The sequence below is a fragment of the Vidua chalybeata genome, chromosome 5 (genome assembly GCF_026979565.1).
Source record: "Vidua chalybeata isolate OUT-0048 chromosome 5, bVidCha1 merged haplotype, whole genome shotgun sequence".
Lineage (NCBI taxonomy): Eukaryota > Metazoa > Chordata > Aves > Passeriformes > Viduidae > Vidua > Vidua chalybeata.
The window spans coordinates 39097364-39115854 of NC_071534.1; the positions used below are offsets into that span (position 1 = coordinate 39097364).

The window sequence follows — 18491 nt, forward strand, 5'->3', positions numbered from 1 at the left end:
ATGTTTTGCTAAGAAATACCTCTACAAACTTGCAAATGCACATAAAGACACCTGTTGACTCTACTGTTGCAATTGCTGGGGGTGCTACGAGACACTTCTGTAAATTAATCTCTACATTGATTCTTAAATTTAGAGTGCGGTAGTACCACAGCCAACTTACTTTCAGCATATTGACTTGATAGTCATGGTCACTTAATTAAGGTAGTCAGCAGGTGTTAACCTTAAATGTTCTCCCCTTAAATATGTAAATTCCTCCTGTATTTTCTCTTGTTAATGGCATTATTATTTATTGCCATCTTCTTTTAAAGTGCTTCTGTGATTACTTCACAGATTCACTGTCAGTGCTTATGAAAACTGTTTGGAAACAGTTCCCTAGATTGCAGAGCTTTTCACTGTGATATTTATTTCATACCAACATGCTTGAATAGAGTGGCTTTCCGTTCTCAAATCAAATGTTCGTAAAAGATGGAGGCCACCTATCTTGTCTACTAACTGATCGTGAAAAAGTGGCTAATTCACAGTAATCCTTAAAATCAGTCTAAAATAGCACATGTTGATAGACATCAAAAGAGTAACAAGGGTTATCAAATACACAGAGAATAGGTACATGTGTTGCAGCATGAACCAGTGGTATAGTTTTTCTCAGCCTGTGGTACTGTGCTTCTGCCTCCTTTAGACCAAGACAAGATTTCTGAGGTCTCGAAATGTCAGTGATGGTAAATGTTCTGGAACATCATGCAACATCCAGGTTGTCCCTTGATAAGTGGTGGTCTAGACAGTTTCTCAGAGTAGGGAATACTGAACTAGTGACAGAGGAGACATTAGTTTCTCCTAGACCAGGGTGAACAAAAAGTAACCTTTGCAATTACATGTTCTCCCTGTACTCAGCTCTTTCCCTTTTCTACTTAAGCCGCTTAGAGCCACAAGGAGCAGAGGGTGATAACATTAGCACAAGCAGAATGAGATGGAGGCCAAATTTGCAATGTACTTCCATTTCTTTCAGTTATGACAGTACATTGCAAACAGATCGTTCTCTATTTTGGAAGCAGAGATGTCATGCAATTAATTTCTGAATGGTGAAAGAATTTTGAAGACTGTTTTTTTTGGGTGAAGACAAATGCTGGGGGCAGTGATTTGTGTAGATGATTGTATTACTTGAAGCAGTCGGTTTGTTAACCAACATTTATAACAGATTGATGCTGTTAATGTTCTAGTAACCAGTGTAGATGCTTGGAAAAAGCAATGTTCTTGCTATGCCAAGAGTTAAGAACTGTCTGTTACAAAATCATATCAAACTGATCTACAAAAGATGATATATAAGAGCATCTTTTGGGGGAAAGTATCCCTAAAGTAATAAAGTTGCTTTCTTCAGTAAGGCAGGATAACTAGGATGTTTACAGACCGTTCTAGCCCCTCACCAGGTGGTGCTACCACAATATCATGACCAATTTAAGACATAACAATCTTTATGGAAGCAAGTTCCCTCTTAGAAACAACCTTTCATCAGGTGTGGTATGACCTAGAGGCTGCAGAGAGTGAAAATCTCCCTTGCTATGTCTGAAATAAGATGAGTAATTAGGGCTGTATCTGCTGAGCTCAGTTATTAGTCTTGTGGGAATATGTTAGGAATTTAAAACAGGCAGGAAAGTCAGTATATAAAATAAACTGAAATTTTAACCCTAAAATAAAGTGGAGAGCTCTATAAAAGATAGGATTCTTTTTCATGTTTTTTTTTTTTTCCTTTATACTGTGCTGCTGACATTCATTTCTCTTGCTGCCCCATTAGTTTTATGTTTACTATACACAACTCTGTACTGGAAAAGCTGAAATTACCACTAAATTACTATGGTTACACACAAAAGGATTTTCTTTTACAGAACTTTTGTTGAATTGGGACTATCTTTCTACAAGCTGAGCAAACTGAATTTGTGTACTTTCCCACTTTGTAGGACATTTTTATCTCTACTCTCAGCATGAAAATAAAACATTAAGAAAAAATCTCAAGGACTGACAGATAATTTGCTGCTGGAAGCAGTCTTTTTAATTAAACAAGGCTCACAGTAGCTTGAAAATAATAAAAATCCACCTGGCCACATTGTTCTTATCAGATTTTAATTTTTTCACCATAGTTAAGAAATCTCACTGTCTGTGCACGTAATTGAAGAGACGGTTTCATCTGAGAAGACATGTTAAGTCTCTAAGACACATAAGGCCATATCAGGCTGCTTCAGGTGTTTCTGGGACTTTTCTGGCTAACATGAGATTTTCCAAAGTCCCTGAGGGTGGTGGTGCTAATGGGTCAGGAACCCCAGGGGCACAGACACAGCCTGATGCTGACTTTGCACATCTCCCTTACTTTTGATATCTCTTATTTGGGAAAAAAAATAATTCTTTTGATTCAAGTACATGCCAGGGCACAGAGTGTGCTCTCAGGGAGGGATGCAACTCCAGGGAAATCTGACTGAAGACACAGAGCCAGATAAGGCAGCTCCAGGGCCTGCAGGGTCTCCACCACTCCACCAGGCTGCAGGGACATGGTGAGCCCCTTTCCCTGTCCCTTCCCTGGTGTGCATTCCACAGATCCACCCTGTAGAGAGAGGCATCACTTTTGAGTCAGAAGGAGTAGTACCGTCAGGCAATTAGCACATCAGGGCTCATGTAATATAAAGTGAAACCAAAGGACAACTTTCCTTCTGCCAGGGCACAGGGCTTGCTGTGGTGGCTGCCCTTTTCCCCCCTAATTTTATCTCATAGAATAAGATATGGACACAAGGTGTAGGTCCAACCTAAATGCTCAAGGTTTTGGGCTCCTGTTAAATGCCAGCATGGGGACAGACAAGTCTGCAGCCATTATATAAACATTATATTATATAAACAGATTTAGAAACAGGTTTAGATTAGATTTTAGGAAAAAATTCTTCACTGTGAGGGTGGTGAGGCACTGGGACAGGTTGCCCAGAGAAGTTGTGGCTGCCTCATCCCTGGAAGTGTTAAAGGCCAGGTTGGATGGGGCCCTGAGCCACCTGATCTAGTGAAAGGTGTCCCTTCCCATGATAGCAGAGTTCAAACAACATGGTCTTTAATGTCCCTCCAAACCCAAACCATTTCATGATTCTGTAGTATGGGTGAATCCCTTGGTGTAGTAAGACAAAAAATTCAGTGAATACTTCCCAGTTTGAACTGTGCCTTTATGGTTCAGCAAGGATACAGACATGCTGAATTTAATGATGAATATACTGTATTTAATCAAGGGAGACTTCAATCCCTTTCCTTTAAGATTTGACAACTAAAATGCTTCCCATTCTCTTAGTAAATACCGTCTTCACTTGCGGCACATAGAACCCACAATTAAATAATCAAATATGGTCTCAAATTTCATCCAGTGAAGGATCATTTTAAAGTTTTGATGATCAAATTTAAAAAAAAAAAACCAAAAACCACAAAACAAAAATACAAAATTGCAAATCCACCTAATCAATAAGACCTCGTTTCTTTATTAACCAGGTTTCTAGAGTTTTCCTGCTGCTGACATTGGGAAGTCATTTACTGCACAGAATAGCATAATGCCAGCAACAGATTGTGGCAAAATTAAAATGTCAATACAGTAAATTGAAATGGCAGGGAAGCATCTCCATTTTAGGCAGTGCCATGTAAAGTATCTGGTTGGTCTTTTTAAAATAGATGAATGCAAGCAGAGAGTTATTAACCTTCAGTTACTGGTCATATGTAGTTTCTTAGTATTTTCTGAGAAAGTTTGCAGTCTTAGCCCCTAAGCTAGAAAGAGATTAGAAATTGATTCAGTAATCATAATTTTTGAAACAAATACAAAAAAAGAAAAAAAAAACAACTCAATCAGAAACATTTTTTCTGAGAAAAAATATTATTTCTGCTCCTCAAGTTAGAATCACCTGATAAGAAGACAAGACCAAGTTTGGTTTTTTTTGAGGTTTTTTTGTTTGTTTGTTTTTGGGGTTTTGTTTTTGGTTTTTTTTAAATTTTATTTTCAATTTGTTTTCTTTCACTTCTGATTTGTGGGTTCTTTTGGTTTTGTTTGTGCAATTCAGTTACTTTTGCCTCTTCTCTGGTCCTTTTGTTTTCTGATTTTCCATCATCCCTTCATGCGGGCAGTGAAGGTTGAAAGAAGCAACAGGCAACTTACCTGGGATTCGTGTGCCAACAGCCACAGCAGCCTCCTCACCTACCACCATTATAACACCTACCACCCTGACCATTGCAGGATGCCAGCCTTGAAATTCCAGAAAGCGCCTCCTCAAAAAAGCCTTCGTAATGTTCCACACCTTTTCCTGCTGACATAGTCTCTTTTCCTCTTCTACTTCCTCCTCCTCCTCTCTCTTCCTCCTCCTCGCTTCCTTCTTCTTTCACTCATACTTTTCCCATTTCAGGCTCTAAAACCTTTTCAGTTTATGGATGCTACACTTTTTCATAGCCATGCCAAGGTTATTTCTCACATTTTACACCTTTTCCTCTCTGTAACAAAGCAACCTTTGTAGACAGGAAAAGGCTTGAAAATTCTGAATTAATCATCTCTTCTTCTATGTATGAGTAGACCATTGGATTGGAGAAGTGTATATAAAGCATGGTTTTTGAATGCAAAGCATTGCTAGCAAATCTTTGTCAAAAATTACCTACCACAAAAAGGCATTTCTAAAATCAGTGTATCTAGATATATTAATTTGCATTAGTTTGGGGATATGTGTTTAAAAATTTAATTTAACATGCTTTGCTTACAGTTGTATACTGTGAATATACCTTTTGTGTCTACATTATCTTTGTTACCTTCCAGCAACTGTTGTCATGAAATGCTGGCTTTTTCTTAGGGTCACCTGTGTGGTTTAATGTCTTTGTTATTGGAAATGCACAAACCATTCTTGTGCATCATACACAGCCTATCCATAAAATGTTTGATTCATTGATGAGTTACAGGCATGTGCCGCGCTCTTCTGTGAAGACTGAGTGCTGTATGCCAAGTGTTTGATTTCTTACAGCAGCTCTGGTGTCTTCATCCTTCTCTCCTACCTCCATGAGTGCATACAGCCTGAGTTCCCTGAACATGGGGACCTTGCCTCGCAGCCTCTACTCCACCAGCCCACGTGGGACAATGATGAGGCGGAGGATGAAAAAGAAGGACTTCAAAAGCTCCTGTAGGTGGTAACTGCATTTGCTCAAAAATGTGCAGTGAATGAACGGGTGGAGGAGGGGGAAGATGCAGAAAAAAAAGTTGCCCAGTAGCTTAATTAATACACATATATTCTAGACAGATGAGGGAGTTTCTGGTAGATGTAGGGAAGCATAAGGGTAAAAATATTTGTTCAATGCTAAAATGAGATGAGTAGATGCTATGCAGCATAACTATCTCATCTGAAATTTATAAAGGAATGTTTTCTTCAGACAGTGCTGGAAGAGTTTGTTATACCATTATGAAGTGATTTTCAAATTCCTTTTTTAACTCTTCCAGTGTCCATTAGGGAATATAATTCATAGCTGAATGGTCAAAAACAGATTGCTGGTAAGCTCAACCAGCTGTCACATTAGGGAAGGCAGAGTTTACCACGGCACCTCCTAGGTAGTTCTAATGTTCACATCTACACCCATGACCTGTACAGTTATTTTGGGGAGGGAGAGCAACAAGTTACAGTGAAGACTAAATAGCCTCATTTGACCACTCTCTGGGATTCAAAGCATGGATTGTCTGTGCATCAGTCATTTCCCAAGCCAGAACAGATCTACTGAGGCTGTTCTGTTTTGCATATTGCTAAGCATTCACTGGGCTGGAAAGAGTGTGGCTGTGGCAGTACATTTTTTCCCAGACTCCATGCGAGCACCACCTCTCTTTTGGCTTGTCCATCTTTATGTGATCCCCACAGCAGCTCCGTTCCTTCAGAGCAGGGAGGTGAGAACTGCTCTGTAAATCATTTGCTCTAGATAACAATCCTCAGAAGTCCACTCTGAAAGAACTGAGCTGCTGCACATTACAGCACTGCTGCTGTGTTTTAAAGATTCCCCATGGTCATAGTAAAACCAGAGTAAACCAGCAGCTTCCAAGGCCAGTCACTATGGAATTGTGAGAATACATTAGAGAGGAGCTGAGGTTTTGCTTTCTTGCAGTTTCTGTTGCTTGCTTGTTCTTATTTCTTCTGTAAAGCACATATTTTTGCATAACATTTGCCTGTAAGTGCATTTTTTGTTTTTAATCCGATCAGCCATTTTTCACAGTTCATCTATTGACATGTTAGCTTCTAATGCATTCTTTTGGGTCACAGGGGGATACTGTGTCTGTCATGCTACGGTATCAATAGAGGTCCATCTCTTACATGTTCTTCTCTGTACATGAGAAACAGTAGTAGTGTTACACTAGTAGTAATTGATTTGAATAGTAAAATCAATGCAAAAAATCGTTCATCAATTGTGCTACATTTTAGCTGTTCAACAAAAGATGAAATCCTCAAAGCTAATCCTGTTATGGATCTTGGACACAGCTGTAACTTCATTAAATTTTTCAGATATTTTTCCTTCAAGGAAGCCCTGTCTGTGGTGTCTTGCAAAGACTCAAAACAAGGCCAGTGATGTGGCATTTAAGTGGAACAGTCAGATAAGTACTGCAGCCCACCTAAAAGATTTTTAAAGTCAGAAGGCCCTGGGGATGACAAGCTGCTATGAGTAAACAAATCTCTATATTGAAGAAGTTAGGACGAGGCTTCATTGTGCAGTAGTTTATTACCCATTCACATTGTGAGGTCTTGATACAGAGCATTACAAAATATGTGAAACTGGCCCCATCACTGAGTAGTCACTGCCTCATTACAACCTGTGACTACATCAACAACCCTGAACTGGAACTAGCTTCAGAGGAATTGGCTGGCCAGCCAGACTTGTTTGCTCTCTTTGTGAGTTTGCTTATCAGCCCATGCAGAGTTCCTTACTCTGTTAGTAGAATTATAGCCATACTTGTGACAGCAGTAACAGCCAACTTAAGAGACCCACACTGCTCTGAATGTCCTACAATGGACCAGGATAGAGAATGTCCAGTCCTGTACCTTTCCACTATCCATCAACAAGACTTGGGATACCTCTCCCTTTGTGGGAGACTCATGAGAACCAGGTAGATTGACTGCTGTGCTTTTCATGGAAAGGAGTAGCACACTCTTCATTTTAGTGGGATTTTTTTTTCTTTAATCCAGTTGGATCATTTGAGAATTTTATTAAGGTAAATTTTAATAAATCTTTTAGAATGTTACTTGGGAATAAAAATATGTAGGTTGCTAGAAAGTTTACATTGCCAGTTATTTAAGAATACTTGCACAACATAATGTGATCATGGCATAATTCATGAAGATGAAGTGTGATGGTACAAGGGGTTACAAGACTTTTATGGTCATGATTTAACAATCATTGCATTAGTTATGCAGATCTTTCTAAATATGTGGCTGTAAAAATTGAGGGCATGCCCTGCTGCCTCAAGCTTTTTTTATGCCACTTGTTTTCAGGTTTTGTTCTTCCTCTGCTTTTGTTTGTTTGTTTAACTGTTTAAGGTGTGGGATTCATTGTGGAAACACTTAGATTATTATTTTGTTTAAGTTTAAATTCTGAAATTTTTTGTAATAGGTCCCTATTAGTTGTTGTAAACAAGACATCATTTATACCAATTTATATTATTAGGGTTGCATATCTGGTAGAAATTGGAGAAGGTTTTAGACATGCATGGGTGCTCTTTTCTCAACAGCTATCAGGAGGAATTGCGAACATTTTTCAATTTCTTGTGGGTCAGAGTGGGAGACTCGAGGCATAATAATCCACAGATGTACCTTGAAGCACATCTTGTTCTGCTTCTTGTATAACTGCAGGCATAAAAGTTCCAAGTACATAATCTTCAAATTCACAATCATTATTTACATAACTGCAGAGCATATAGCAAACCAGCCCCCAGGAATGTTGCTAAGAGTTAGACGAGAACTCTACAACTATGCTGGAATGTACCCCTAGCAATAGCAACCAGTGTTCACTGGAACTACAAACACATCCATGTCCCCTTTTTAAATCAATAGCGCTGCTTCCTGGCCTGTAAAAATTCTAATTCCTCAAGGAGCCAAAAAAATGTCAGTGTTTCTTGCTACAGTTACTGTTGAATTACAAACCTCAACCTGCTCTAAGTCATGGATTTAGGTACCTGTGACATTTTACAGAGTCTTAGGAGATAGCTATTATTACATGATTAGGAAAGGATAATTTTCATCTCTGAAGGTCTTTTTTGTTCCTGTTCCTCTTTCCTTTTCTTTCGGAGTGAAAGGAGTTCCTAATTGTCATACTTAAGCGTCAACATCATCAAAATGTTTATCAGAGTGAGTTTTAAATCCCACAGGCAGTGACTTAATTTCCCAATGTGACTTAAAACTTTTACTGTCCTGAAAGTTGAAATAAATTTTATGAGATATTTATATTTCCTGGTAGGAAATTATAAAAAGAGTAAGAAGGTTACAGAGTCAGCTAGATACCTGCTGCATGGAGGGAATAGAGATATAAGTGATGAGAAATAGAGATGAAGTTAACAAGTAGTTGTTATATGGCATTTAAGAAAGGGAAAATTGAACTTTCCTGAGATTGGATGCCCTAAATTAAGATGTTTCTGGAAGGTGTCTTAGGTATTATATTAATTTATTTGGTTTCATTATATTTTAGCCTTTGAAGCAATGAGGGCTGGAGAAACCTATTTCTCACATGCAGCAAATGCTAAAGCTGATGGAAGTTTCTAAGAACAGATTTTTAGTATTTGCATTTGTGTATAAGCATATCTTATTGAGTGCAGATAAAAGAAACAGTAAGAAGGAAGCTATTGAGTATCTGAAATAATGCACAATTCTTAGAAAGAAAACTTAAAACAAGATATGAGGAAAAATTCACAGTTATTTGGAAGAGACAGTTTTAGAGTGGGAAGGAGCTTTGCTGGGAGAAAACAAACTTGTGAGGTTTTTGGGAAGTGAAAATTTTGCAAAGAACTGTCATTGCCAATTGTGCCACATCAATCAGATTTATACTAACTGATATAGAGCAAGTCTAATGCTTGTAGCCCCATAGTGTGGGAAAATACTTATATAGCCTCTGACATATTTTTACAGTTGTGCTAATATTATCTATAATGTCAAATTTTTTTCCCACATCTAAGAGAAAAAAATAAAAAGCACAGGTAAACTATCCCTCAAATAAACAGTGAAATTTTACCTAATTCTTAGCAGCTGCTGCAGTCAGAAAAGGGTTTTGAAGGAAATTAGAGGTGAAGAGGTAATGACATAGATTTATAACACAAAACCATTCCAAATCCTTGTCATTGAAGGGATTATTATTACTGAACAGGAATTGAAAAACTCCAGCTTTCTGTGTATGACATAATGAAAGGCAAAATTTGTCGCTGGGGGAAGTCAAACCATAATACAATAGATGTTTAGACAGAGATCAGGGAGGCAAAGGTGCAGTCCTCTCCTTTCACAGGTAATTGTATTGAATACCAGTGTTGTTTTTGTCTTGATTTGTTCTGTACTGCAGCCTTTCAGAAAAAGTGTGAATAAAGCAGGGGAACTGAAGTAGCTGCCTGAGTTTCTCCTAGAAGGGTCTCCCAGTGGCTTTGAGAGACCCCACAGAATTTTTTTTTCTCACAATCCCTTGAGATATACTGGTTGCCAAAACAGAGTGGTTTGTTCAACTTCCTCACATTACCCAGTTAGCCTGACAAATTGCTGACTTACAGTAAACATGTAAGTTTTCTTACAGTAAACATGTAAGTTTTCTTACAGTAAACATGTAAGAAGAAGGCATCCTTACTTCTTGCAAGCAAGCCTGATCCATGTGCTTTGTTGCTAACAACAATGAATTGCTGTGAGATGTTCAAAAGAGGAATCTGCCTGAATAACAGCTGGGCTTATGCCTCCAATTGCCTTAGTTCCTATTAAAAGTTGTGCTTATCCATGTCTCCAACCTAATGCAAACAGAATTCAAGGATGTCCTGAGATTTTTGGAGTGGGGCTATCAAACACACTTATTTTACTCAGAACAAGAACTATCTTTTTGCATTCCAGCATACAACCAGTTGTTTTCTATTATCTTATATGCCAGAACTGTTTATACGTAATTTATAAACTTTAGCCTAAATTGACTTTTAAAGAGAAGTTTCATTGACTAGATTTATTGTAAAGATCAATTTTCTCAAAAAGCAATGGAACTTCTGCTGTATATGAATGTCTTTCCTCCTGGTCTGCTCTGTTTTATAGTGTCTTTAGCCTCTAGCACTGTTGGTTTGGCTGGGCAGGTCGTCCACACAGAAACCACAGAAGTAGTGCTGACAGCTGACCCCATAGTGGGGTTTGGGATACAGCTCCAGGGTAGCGTGTTCGCTACTGAGACCTTGTCCTCTCCACCTCTCATTTCCTATATTGAGGCTGACAGTCCGGCGGAAAGGTGAGGCTCTTTAATCAACTGCTAAATACATTTGGTGAGCGTTCCTCGGGTACTTTGGGCTTGTTGCTTTCTTTCAGTTTGTGACAAATTGCAGGGCTTTGCTCAATGGACTGGGGCAAGAAATACACTTTCTGTTCTGACAAGGGTGTTTCATGCACTTGATCAGCTATAAAAGAATGACAAGCACCAGTGTTCTGACCATACAGAGTCCTCCAGAAGGAGACTGGAAGCTATATTCATGCAAAACAAAACAAAACAAAGCAATCAGAAAAATCAGTGAAGTCAAAATAGTGATAATTGAATGTGCCAGGGGGAAAACTATATCCAGCTCTGTTCAGTTTTGGTACAGAATCAAATTTTAGGGAGTACCAGAATTTTGACTTACTAATTATTTCAATTACATTTTCCCACTTATATATGTATTTAATCATGTCACGAGAATGATAGCAGCTGCACAGACAAGCACCAGATGCCATTTCACCTGCAGCCCAGGGTCAGAGGCACAGATGATGTCTGTGGGTGGGGTAGAAGCATGAAGACCCCTCTTCCTGGGTCCCAGCACTTAGAGGGCACAACCCATACTGGGAGTGCCAGATAGTGTAGTGGTGCAAAGGGGCAGCAGCTTCTGTGCCTAGGTAGCTTGTTGAGCTGCTATGCCATAATCATCCTTCAAGGTCTGGTTGAAGGTGTTTGATCAGGTGGGTCATATCAGAAACTGCATAGCCAGCCAGACCAGGGCAGTGATCAAGTCCCTGTACTTGGCACTGGTAAGGCCACACCTCAAGTGCTGTGGTCAGTTCTGGGCCCCTCTTTATGTGAAAGACATTGAGTTGTTGGAGTGTGTCCAGAGAAAGGCAATGGAGCTGGTGAAGTAGAACAACTCTTAACAAGGAGCAGCTGAGGGAGCTGGGCGTGTTTAATCTGGAGGAAAGAAAGCTCGAGGGGAACCTTATAGCTCCGCACAACTATCTGAAAACAGGATGTAGCCAGGTGGGGATTGGTCTTTTCTCTCAGATAACACGCAACAGGACAAGAGGAAATGGCCTCAAGTTGTGCCAGGGGAGGTTTAGATTGAATATTAGGAAACATTTCTTCAGTGAAAAAGGTTGTCAAGGACTGGACCAGACTGCCCAGGGAAGTAGTTCAGACTCAATTCCTAGTGGTATTTAAAAGACATGTAAATATGGCAATTCCACATGGAAAGCGTGGATTTGTCAGTGCTGGGTTAATGGTAGGACTCAGTGATCTTAAAGCATTTTCCCAACCTAAATGATTCTGTGATTCTATGATACTGCTGGTTCTGGTAACATGCACATCTGATGATTGTTTTGTATCGTTTTGTACCAAGGTGTGGGGTGCTGCAAATAGGAGACAGAATAGTGTCAATAAATGGTATCCCAACAGAAGACAGCACATTTGATGAGGCCAATCAACTGCTCAGAGATTCCTCTATCACCAACAAGGTCACTTTGGAAATAGAATTTGATGTTGCAGGTATGAATGTCCTGTTATTCTGTCTTGCAAGAAAAATGAAGGAATAAATCCCAAGTACATTGCAAGTGTTAGGCATCTGAGATAGAGGTTTTCTTCTCACATCTACACCATTCAGTTTTCAAGTGACTTATTTGAAACGTGGTTTCTTGTACAGCTTTCTCATGTCACACAACCCTGCAGTCTACTTCTGAAAGCACATAGAAATTACACGTCCCGTAGTAAGATCTGGTGACTGTCTCTCCTCTGAATTACTTCCAGAGGTTTTTCTGGCCTGAGATAAAAATGTTCTGCTAAACAGAGACAAATCCTCTGCAGGCCAAATAATGAAATGTTTCACAAGACAGAAAAGTATTAAAAAGGGTGGATAAACAAAAAAAACTCTTGAGGTATTTCACTTACAGTATCTCTAAATAAAATAATAGAAAATTAATTAGTAAAGGCAAGAAGAATCATTGTTAATTTTTCTGGTGAGTATTACTAATGGCATTCCTTTATTCTGTAATGTGTTTAAGCATATAGAATATACCCATGAAATCACAAACTGTGTATATCAAGTACACATTATGTGTGTGCACCACTGGATTCATTTTCTTCCCACTAGATGTTAAACTCATGGCAGTTACCTTAGTGGACAGTTAAAAATAAGTGTTAGTCCTGCAGCAACAAAGGTCAGAAATCCTTACAACTCAATCTCCTGTCCTTTTAATTAAAAGCTGTCTGCCAGCAGTAAAATTTTCCCGTGTGCTCACAGAATTTGCATATGAGCTAAAAACCTGCAGTCTCAGCTGGCTGCTGGCCCATGCAATCTCCACAAATTCAGTTAAACCTTAAAAAAAATTGAGTTACCATGAAATTACCAGTAGAGTTATAAATCATACCTCCTTCATTTTAGCACCCATGTTTCATCCCCGCCTTGTGACTATGATGTGCTTTCATCAACTTACATGTATAGTTCCATGCTCATGGAATTGCTGTGCCTTATAAATTATCTAACATTTTAAATATTTTTTTATAGAATCAGTTATACCAAGCAGTGGAACATTTCATGTGAAACTACCAAAGAAGCATAATGTGGAACTTGGCATCACCATAAGTTGTAAGTGCAAGGGCTTATTTTTCAGACCACGTCTATGGAATAATCTGCAGATAGTAGATCTTGTAGCTACAGACTAACATTTCTTTTGGTATAAACTTATTTTTCCTTTTTCTACCTTCTTTAACTGCTTTTTCTCTTTTGAAATACTGTTCTGTAATATATTTATACTCCCCTTCAAGTAGTTAACAAAGCCAGAATTTTGCCAAATCTAATGTTTGACTTACTCCTTCATACAGAGTACATATTTAACTCCTATAAAGTTATTTATTACAAAAAAATAAATAAATCAGCAGAATTAGGTCCATGCAAAAGTATTTTCATAGCTGTGAAGTTTATAGCAAAGTCTGTCATGGTCCCTCACAGGCTTCTGGACAGAACCCCACTGAAGGGTCTCACAGACATGGGGATCCACATACATAGGGTTATTTTCTGCTTCAGTACCCAGGTACATCCTCAGTCTCTAGAACTTTTGGGCAGTCCTGAATGTGTGGGTCGCAGTGAAATCCCCTTTCACTGGGGATTGTGGAGATTGCTGAAGAAGGTCACAAGAGCCTGCATCAGTCTGTTGCTCAAAAAGTATTTGTTGCTGTGGTTTGAAATTAAAAGTGTTCCTATACTTATTTTGTGAGGAGACAGTAAAACAATGTGTTAGAACTGGATTTTGACCAGGTAAACTCCGGCATACTGAATTCAGCTCTTGATGGAAGGAAAAACAATCCATATCAAAGTTAATGGGCTTGACACTGCAGAATCTGGTGTCATCAGAATTAACATTCTTTTATGGCTGTGGCCTTTCTTAGGCTATTAGTCTTCCTTTGGAGTTTTTCATGTGTCTTGGGGGAAGATTGTGCTTTGCCTTGTATTCTCGAAGCTTTTACCAGCACAGTAGAATCTGGTTAATAAAACATACAGCGGGGATCTCAGTGCTAAGGATTACATCTGAGGAGCAAATGGGAGACACTGCAGGCCTGTTTGCTTGTGTTGCACACTTCAATGAGTAACTGTTAGACTCTGTAAGATGCGATGTGGTATTGGAAGCAAAATCATAGGTCTACATGTATCTGTGCAAATGAAAATATTGAGAAATGAGAAAACCTGGAGCGAAAGCTGTTATATTTAAATGTTTTTCATAAGATTGATAAAGGTTTGTAAGGTTATTGAAAAAATATGATCTTCCTAGTAATTTTATTTGTTTTGTTTTCTGGAATGTAGACATCTACTTTTTTTTGTCTGTAGGAATAAACTTTTAATGGAAGGCTAATGTTCTTGGAATTTAGTTTTTAGCACTCCTCTTCCAAACTTTGCATGCCTTACTGATCTGGAATTTAATTCCAAAAATTAGTGCTTTATAAAATTAGTGCTATATATAATTAGAGTAACATGTGATTAGTCTTAGCTCTGCTCTTGTGAATATACTGCATTATCTTTAATATTGAATTTAAATAATCTCTTATATATAGTTATCTCATTAATAGTATTTAATTCATATAAAATTTGTCTAGGATAAATTATTTACATGGTTTTAAAGGGTTTATATTAATAACGGGTAGAAGTCTTGAATTGCTGCATGTCACGCTTGCTTTTCAGTGTTTTGCTCTGTTTTACCTAATTACCTGCTAGATAAGGCAGTATGATATGAAGAATATAAGCATTTTGTATTCATTTTGTCAAATTTCTGTCAGGACATTTCAGCACATTAGCATGCCATTTATTAATGTTATTTTCAGAAAGCTATATGATTTCTTTTAAGAAACAAATACTAAGGGAAACTTGGCAGAGTTGGTATGTCTTAAGCAGGGGGGATGGAAGTAATCAGATTCATTCATTTGTGGGCTTGATCTCTTAAAAGTGCTAGAGACCTCTTTCATCCTCTTCCTTCTTAAGTTAGTGGAGTTAATGATAAATGAGAAAACATTACAGAGAAACACCTTTCTTGCTTTCCATATCCCCCCATTTAGTTTGGGATTTGTATGAGAAAGTCAGGAAATTACCTAATCTGACAGACAAGTCAGACATTTGTTGTCAGACGGGAAGTGCAACTTCACTTTGGGCTGGCTTGTAATCATTTGTCTATTTTTAAGTCCAAGAGTTCTTTTAGGTCAGTTGTTAGGAGTCAGAGATCGTAGAAGAGGAATTTTTTTCTCTTTCTTGGAATTGTTTTCCATGGTAATGAACACCAAGAGTGCTTGTATGGAGTTACAACCAAGTGCTTTATTGAAGGTATGTCTGAGGTGACACACAGCACTAAAGACAATTAAGCTAATTCATGGTCTTTGAAAAACAAGACTTGTAATAGGAGAAGAGAATTTCCTTAGTTTCAGATTTATTAATGCAAGAGAAAAATAACAGAAAACATTAAAAATCCCTTTAGGTAACAAAACCCCTTAAAAGCAGGACAGAAGAAAGCTAGTTTCATGAGCATCATTGTTAATGTTAATCCAGGGCTCTGAGTTTTGGATAGTTCATGTCAGTTATCTCCCAGTATCGTGGTCTTGCCCATTGTTGCCTTCATACACACACTGTAGTCCTGTCATTTCTCCCTTACCTCTGCAATATCTGTCTAATTTTACCAATGACAGACATTACCAATGACATTCGATAAAGACCTTATTTCATATTCTCATATTTTGGAACTACACATGACTATATATTTAATGCTTCACATATCACTAGTTTCACACCCAGTTACCTGATGAGAGCAAATAGAAGGTCTCAGTTCTTAAAATTATATCATCCAAATAAAACACAGGAGTGTTCCTATGCATGTGATTATGCTTTTATGACAGAATCATTCCCTAGAAGAAGGAACATTTACAAGTAGTGCTAGTAGTACTCAAAGCTTTTTCAATTTATTTGACATTGACATTGACTTTAAACTGTGTAATGAATATAGATTTTCTTTTTAAAGGTTTTGAGGCAACTGGCTACTTTATCATAGACTAATTATTTTTTTTGTCAAGAACATTGAATGATGTCCAGTAAAATGACTTACTAGTGGATTCTGGTATTTGTAATTAACAGCTTTCTTTTCCTTTCCTTTTCTTTCTTTTTTTTTTTTTTTTTTGTCTTATGTAAGATTCTGATATCCTTATTGGTAATGAACTGCAGCACCTTGCTTCATAAATAATCTCTCCGAAGCTAATGGGATTACTCAAGGAATAAGAATCTGTAAAACTGGTAAGAATATCAGAATCTCACCCAAACTATCATCACTTTCTCTGAGTCACTTTGACTAGCAACTATACTGTAGTCTGCTTTATTGTTTTTGTATTTCATCAGAAACAACCTTTATAAATACCTACAGATACATTGACTATGAGAATTTATTTTCTAAAGCATGCTTCTGTATATTTTGATATTTCACCTGGCAAGCTCTACTTAATTTTGAAACATTACAATTCTTTTCAAGACAGAAAAATATCAACAGATTTCTCAGCTGCTCCACAGGAACCAATACTTAAGGAACAAAAGAGCTGCATCAGTGCAGTTTTAAAAAGCTCCTTCATCTATTTATTAATCATGCTATTCTTAAAAATGTCTAGTAGCTGTAAAACCAGCATTGTGGATAAATGGACTGACTTTGTATAAAAAGTATTTTTCCACATGAGCATTTTCCTTTCTTTGTTCAGTTTGTTCAGAGCTTGATCAAACTCCAAAGTTTGAAGCCAGGCTGAAAGTAGTGAGTTTTGTCTGGGTGGTGAGTGAGTGAATCTGTTGAAGTCACTTGGCGGGGGGGCTGTTTGCTTCAGTTAGCAGTGAAATAAGAAAGGAGCATTGTTTGAGGGTTTTTTAAAACGTAATGGAACAGCTGATACACACAACTGACAACACTTCATTGAACTTACTTTCAAGTGACTGGGTAAGTGTAGTAGAATAGAGACCAGAGATGGAGACCTAGGATCAAAGATTAATTTAAAGAGAGACAAGCAACAACTTGCTTAAGAGGAGACGTTTAGCTGCAACACTAAATTTAGTACCTGTACAAATTTATGCACTCTTCAGTCCACTTGTAGCTATTCGTACAGACTCTAAGGTCTCTACAAAAGCTGAACATTAGGTAGACTAACAGCTGGAACAGGGAGGAGAAAAGATGAGATCTTCACTGGACAAGGAGAGGAAACAAGTGTAAAGCTGTAACAGAGAGGCAGCAAATGAGGGGAGAGACTGAGCTGTGATCAGGATTAGGAGCAGCTGGGACTTGAACAAGAAGGCTGGAGATGGGTGAGTGGTAGACACTCATTTCATTTTTAACGGCCTCTTAAAACCAGAAATAATTCTGGAGACTGGAAGCTGTACAGTGTCACTTCAAGCTTGCATTACTTGATGTGGATATATTAACTGGTCAAATACTGCTTTCCCTCTGGATCTCTGGTTTCTCTGCTCTCTGGGGAGAGATGAAACGGTGTGTAAAAAAGGGGATGGAGGCTGCATAATGAATGAGATGGAGGATTGCAGAAAGACAAAGGCGGCAATCTCATGGTCAAGCTGGTTTAATGCTACCCTGAAGAAATTAGGGTGGTTTTTCTTTTCTCTGCAAAAGACTTGTGCTGAGACATGTCATTCTGGGAGTTGGGGTGGAGATTTTCCACAGGTGGATGCTTGGTTTTATGCAGAAATATTGAGATCATGGGGTTGCACTCACAGAAATGCTACTCATCTGCAGCTGTTGCTGAAAATGCCAGCAGTTATATTTCAGACATAGAAGCTGTTACATTCTACAAACTATTGTGAGATATAACGACATGGATATCTCAAATTGCTCACTGAAAACTGTCATACTTTGACCAAAATTTTCCTATATTTCCTTTACTTATCTATAAAATCAGGGTAATAGACCTCAGTCTTCTTGCTGGAGACAGCATCTGTTCACCAGTGCTTGGGAGGCAATCTTAGCCTATGGTAAGATTGGTACAAAATGGTACAAAGGTTCGGGAGGAAATTCATGATTTTATCTCTGCAACACAACTTGAATAATTTGTAGGAAATACACCATGAGCATTGAACAATAACAAAAAAGTGTGGTGTATCTGCTTCTCATTGTGGGGGATTCATTTCACACAGAGCTGTGTTTGGTGCCTACAAAAAGGCTTTCATTCTGCAGACCAAGTAATAGCCCAGGAGAACTCTTAAAATACTGCTGGTTCACACTTCCTCAGTTTGAAACGGTGATAACTGTGTGCAGCATCATAATCTTTGCATCCACGTGTACTTTGTGGCTCTGCTCTTTGAGCTGTGCTCTTTCCCTTCTTTTGGTTGCTCCTCTCTTCTTTTTACAACAATAATGGACTGTTTTCTTAAGTTCAGGTAATTTTGTAAGACTTTCATAAAAAGTATTTCAAGACTCAAATCCTAGCCTGCAGTGGGTAGCATATAACCTCAGAGTAAGGTAACCCAGAGAATAAAATCATAGAATTAAAAAAATCACTGAAGTGATACT

At 38.2% G+C, this 18491-nt stretch overlaps 1 protein-coding gene across 2 annotated transcripts in view; it reads left to right on the forward strand.

Annotated features, from left to right (window-relative positions):
* Nucleotides 1-18491, forward strand: part of GRIP1 (glutamate receptor interacting protein 1) — a 309828-nt gene that overhangs the window by 263294 nt on the left and 28043 nt on the right. Inside the window, exons 10-14 of one of the 2 annotated variants that reach the window (XM_053943226.1) lie at nt 4129-4284; nt 5007-5162; nt 10278-10464; nt 11813-11958; nt 12974-13054. In XM_053943226.1, coding sequence (XP_053799201.1) covers nt 4129-4284; nt 5007-5162; nt 10278-10464; nt 11813-11958; nt 12974-13054 — 726 coding nt within the window. The remainder of the gene's footprint in view (nt 1-4128; nt 4285-5006; nt 5163-10277; nt 10465-11812; nt 11959-12973; nt 13055-18491) is intronic. The other variant, XM_053943227.1, reaches the window with a different exon arrangement.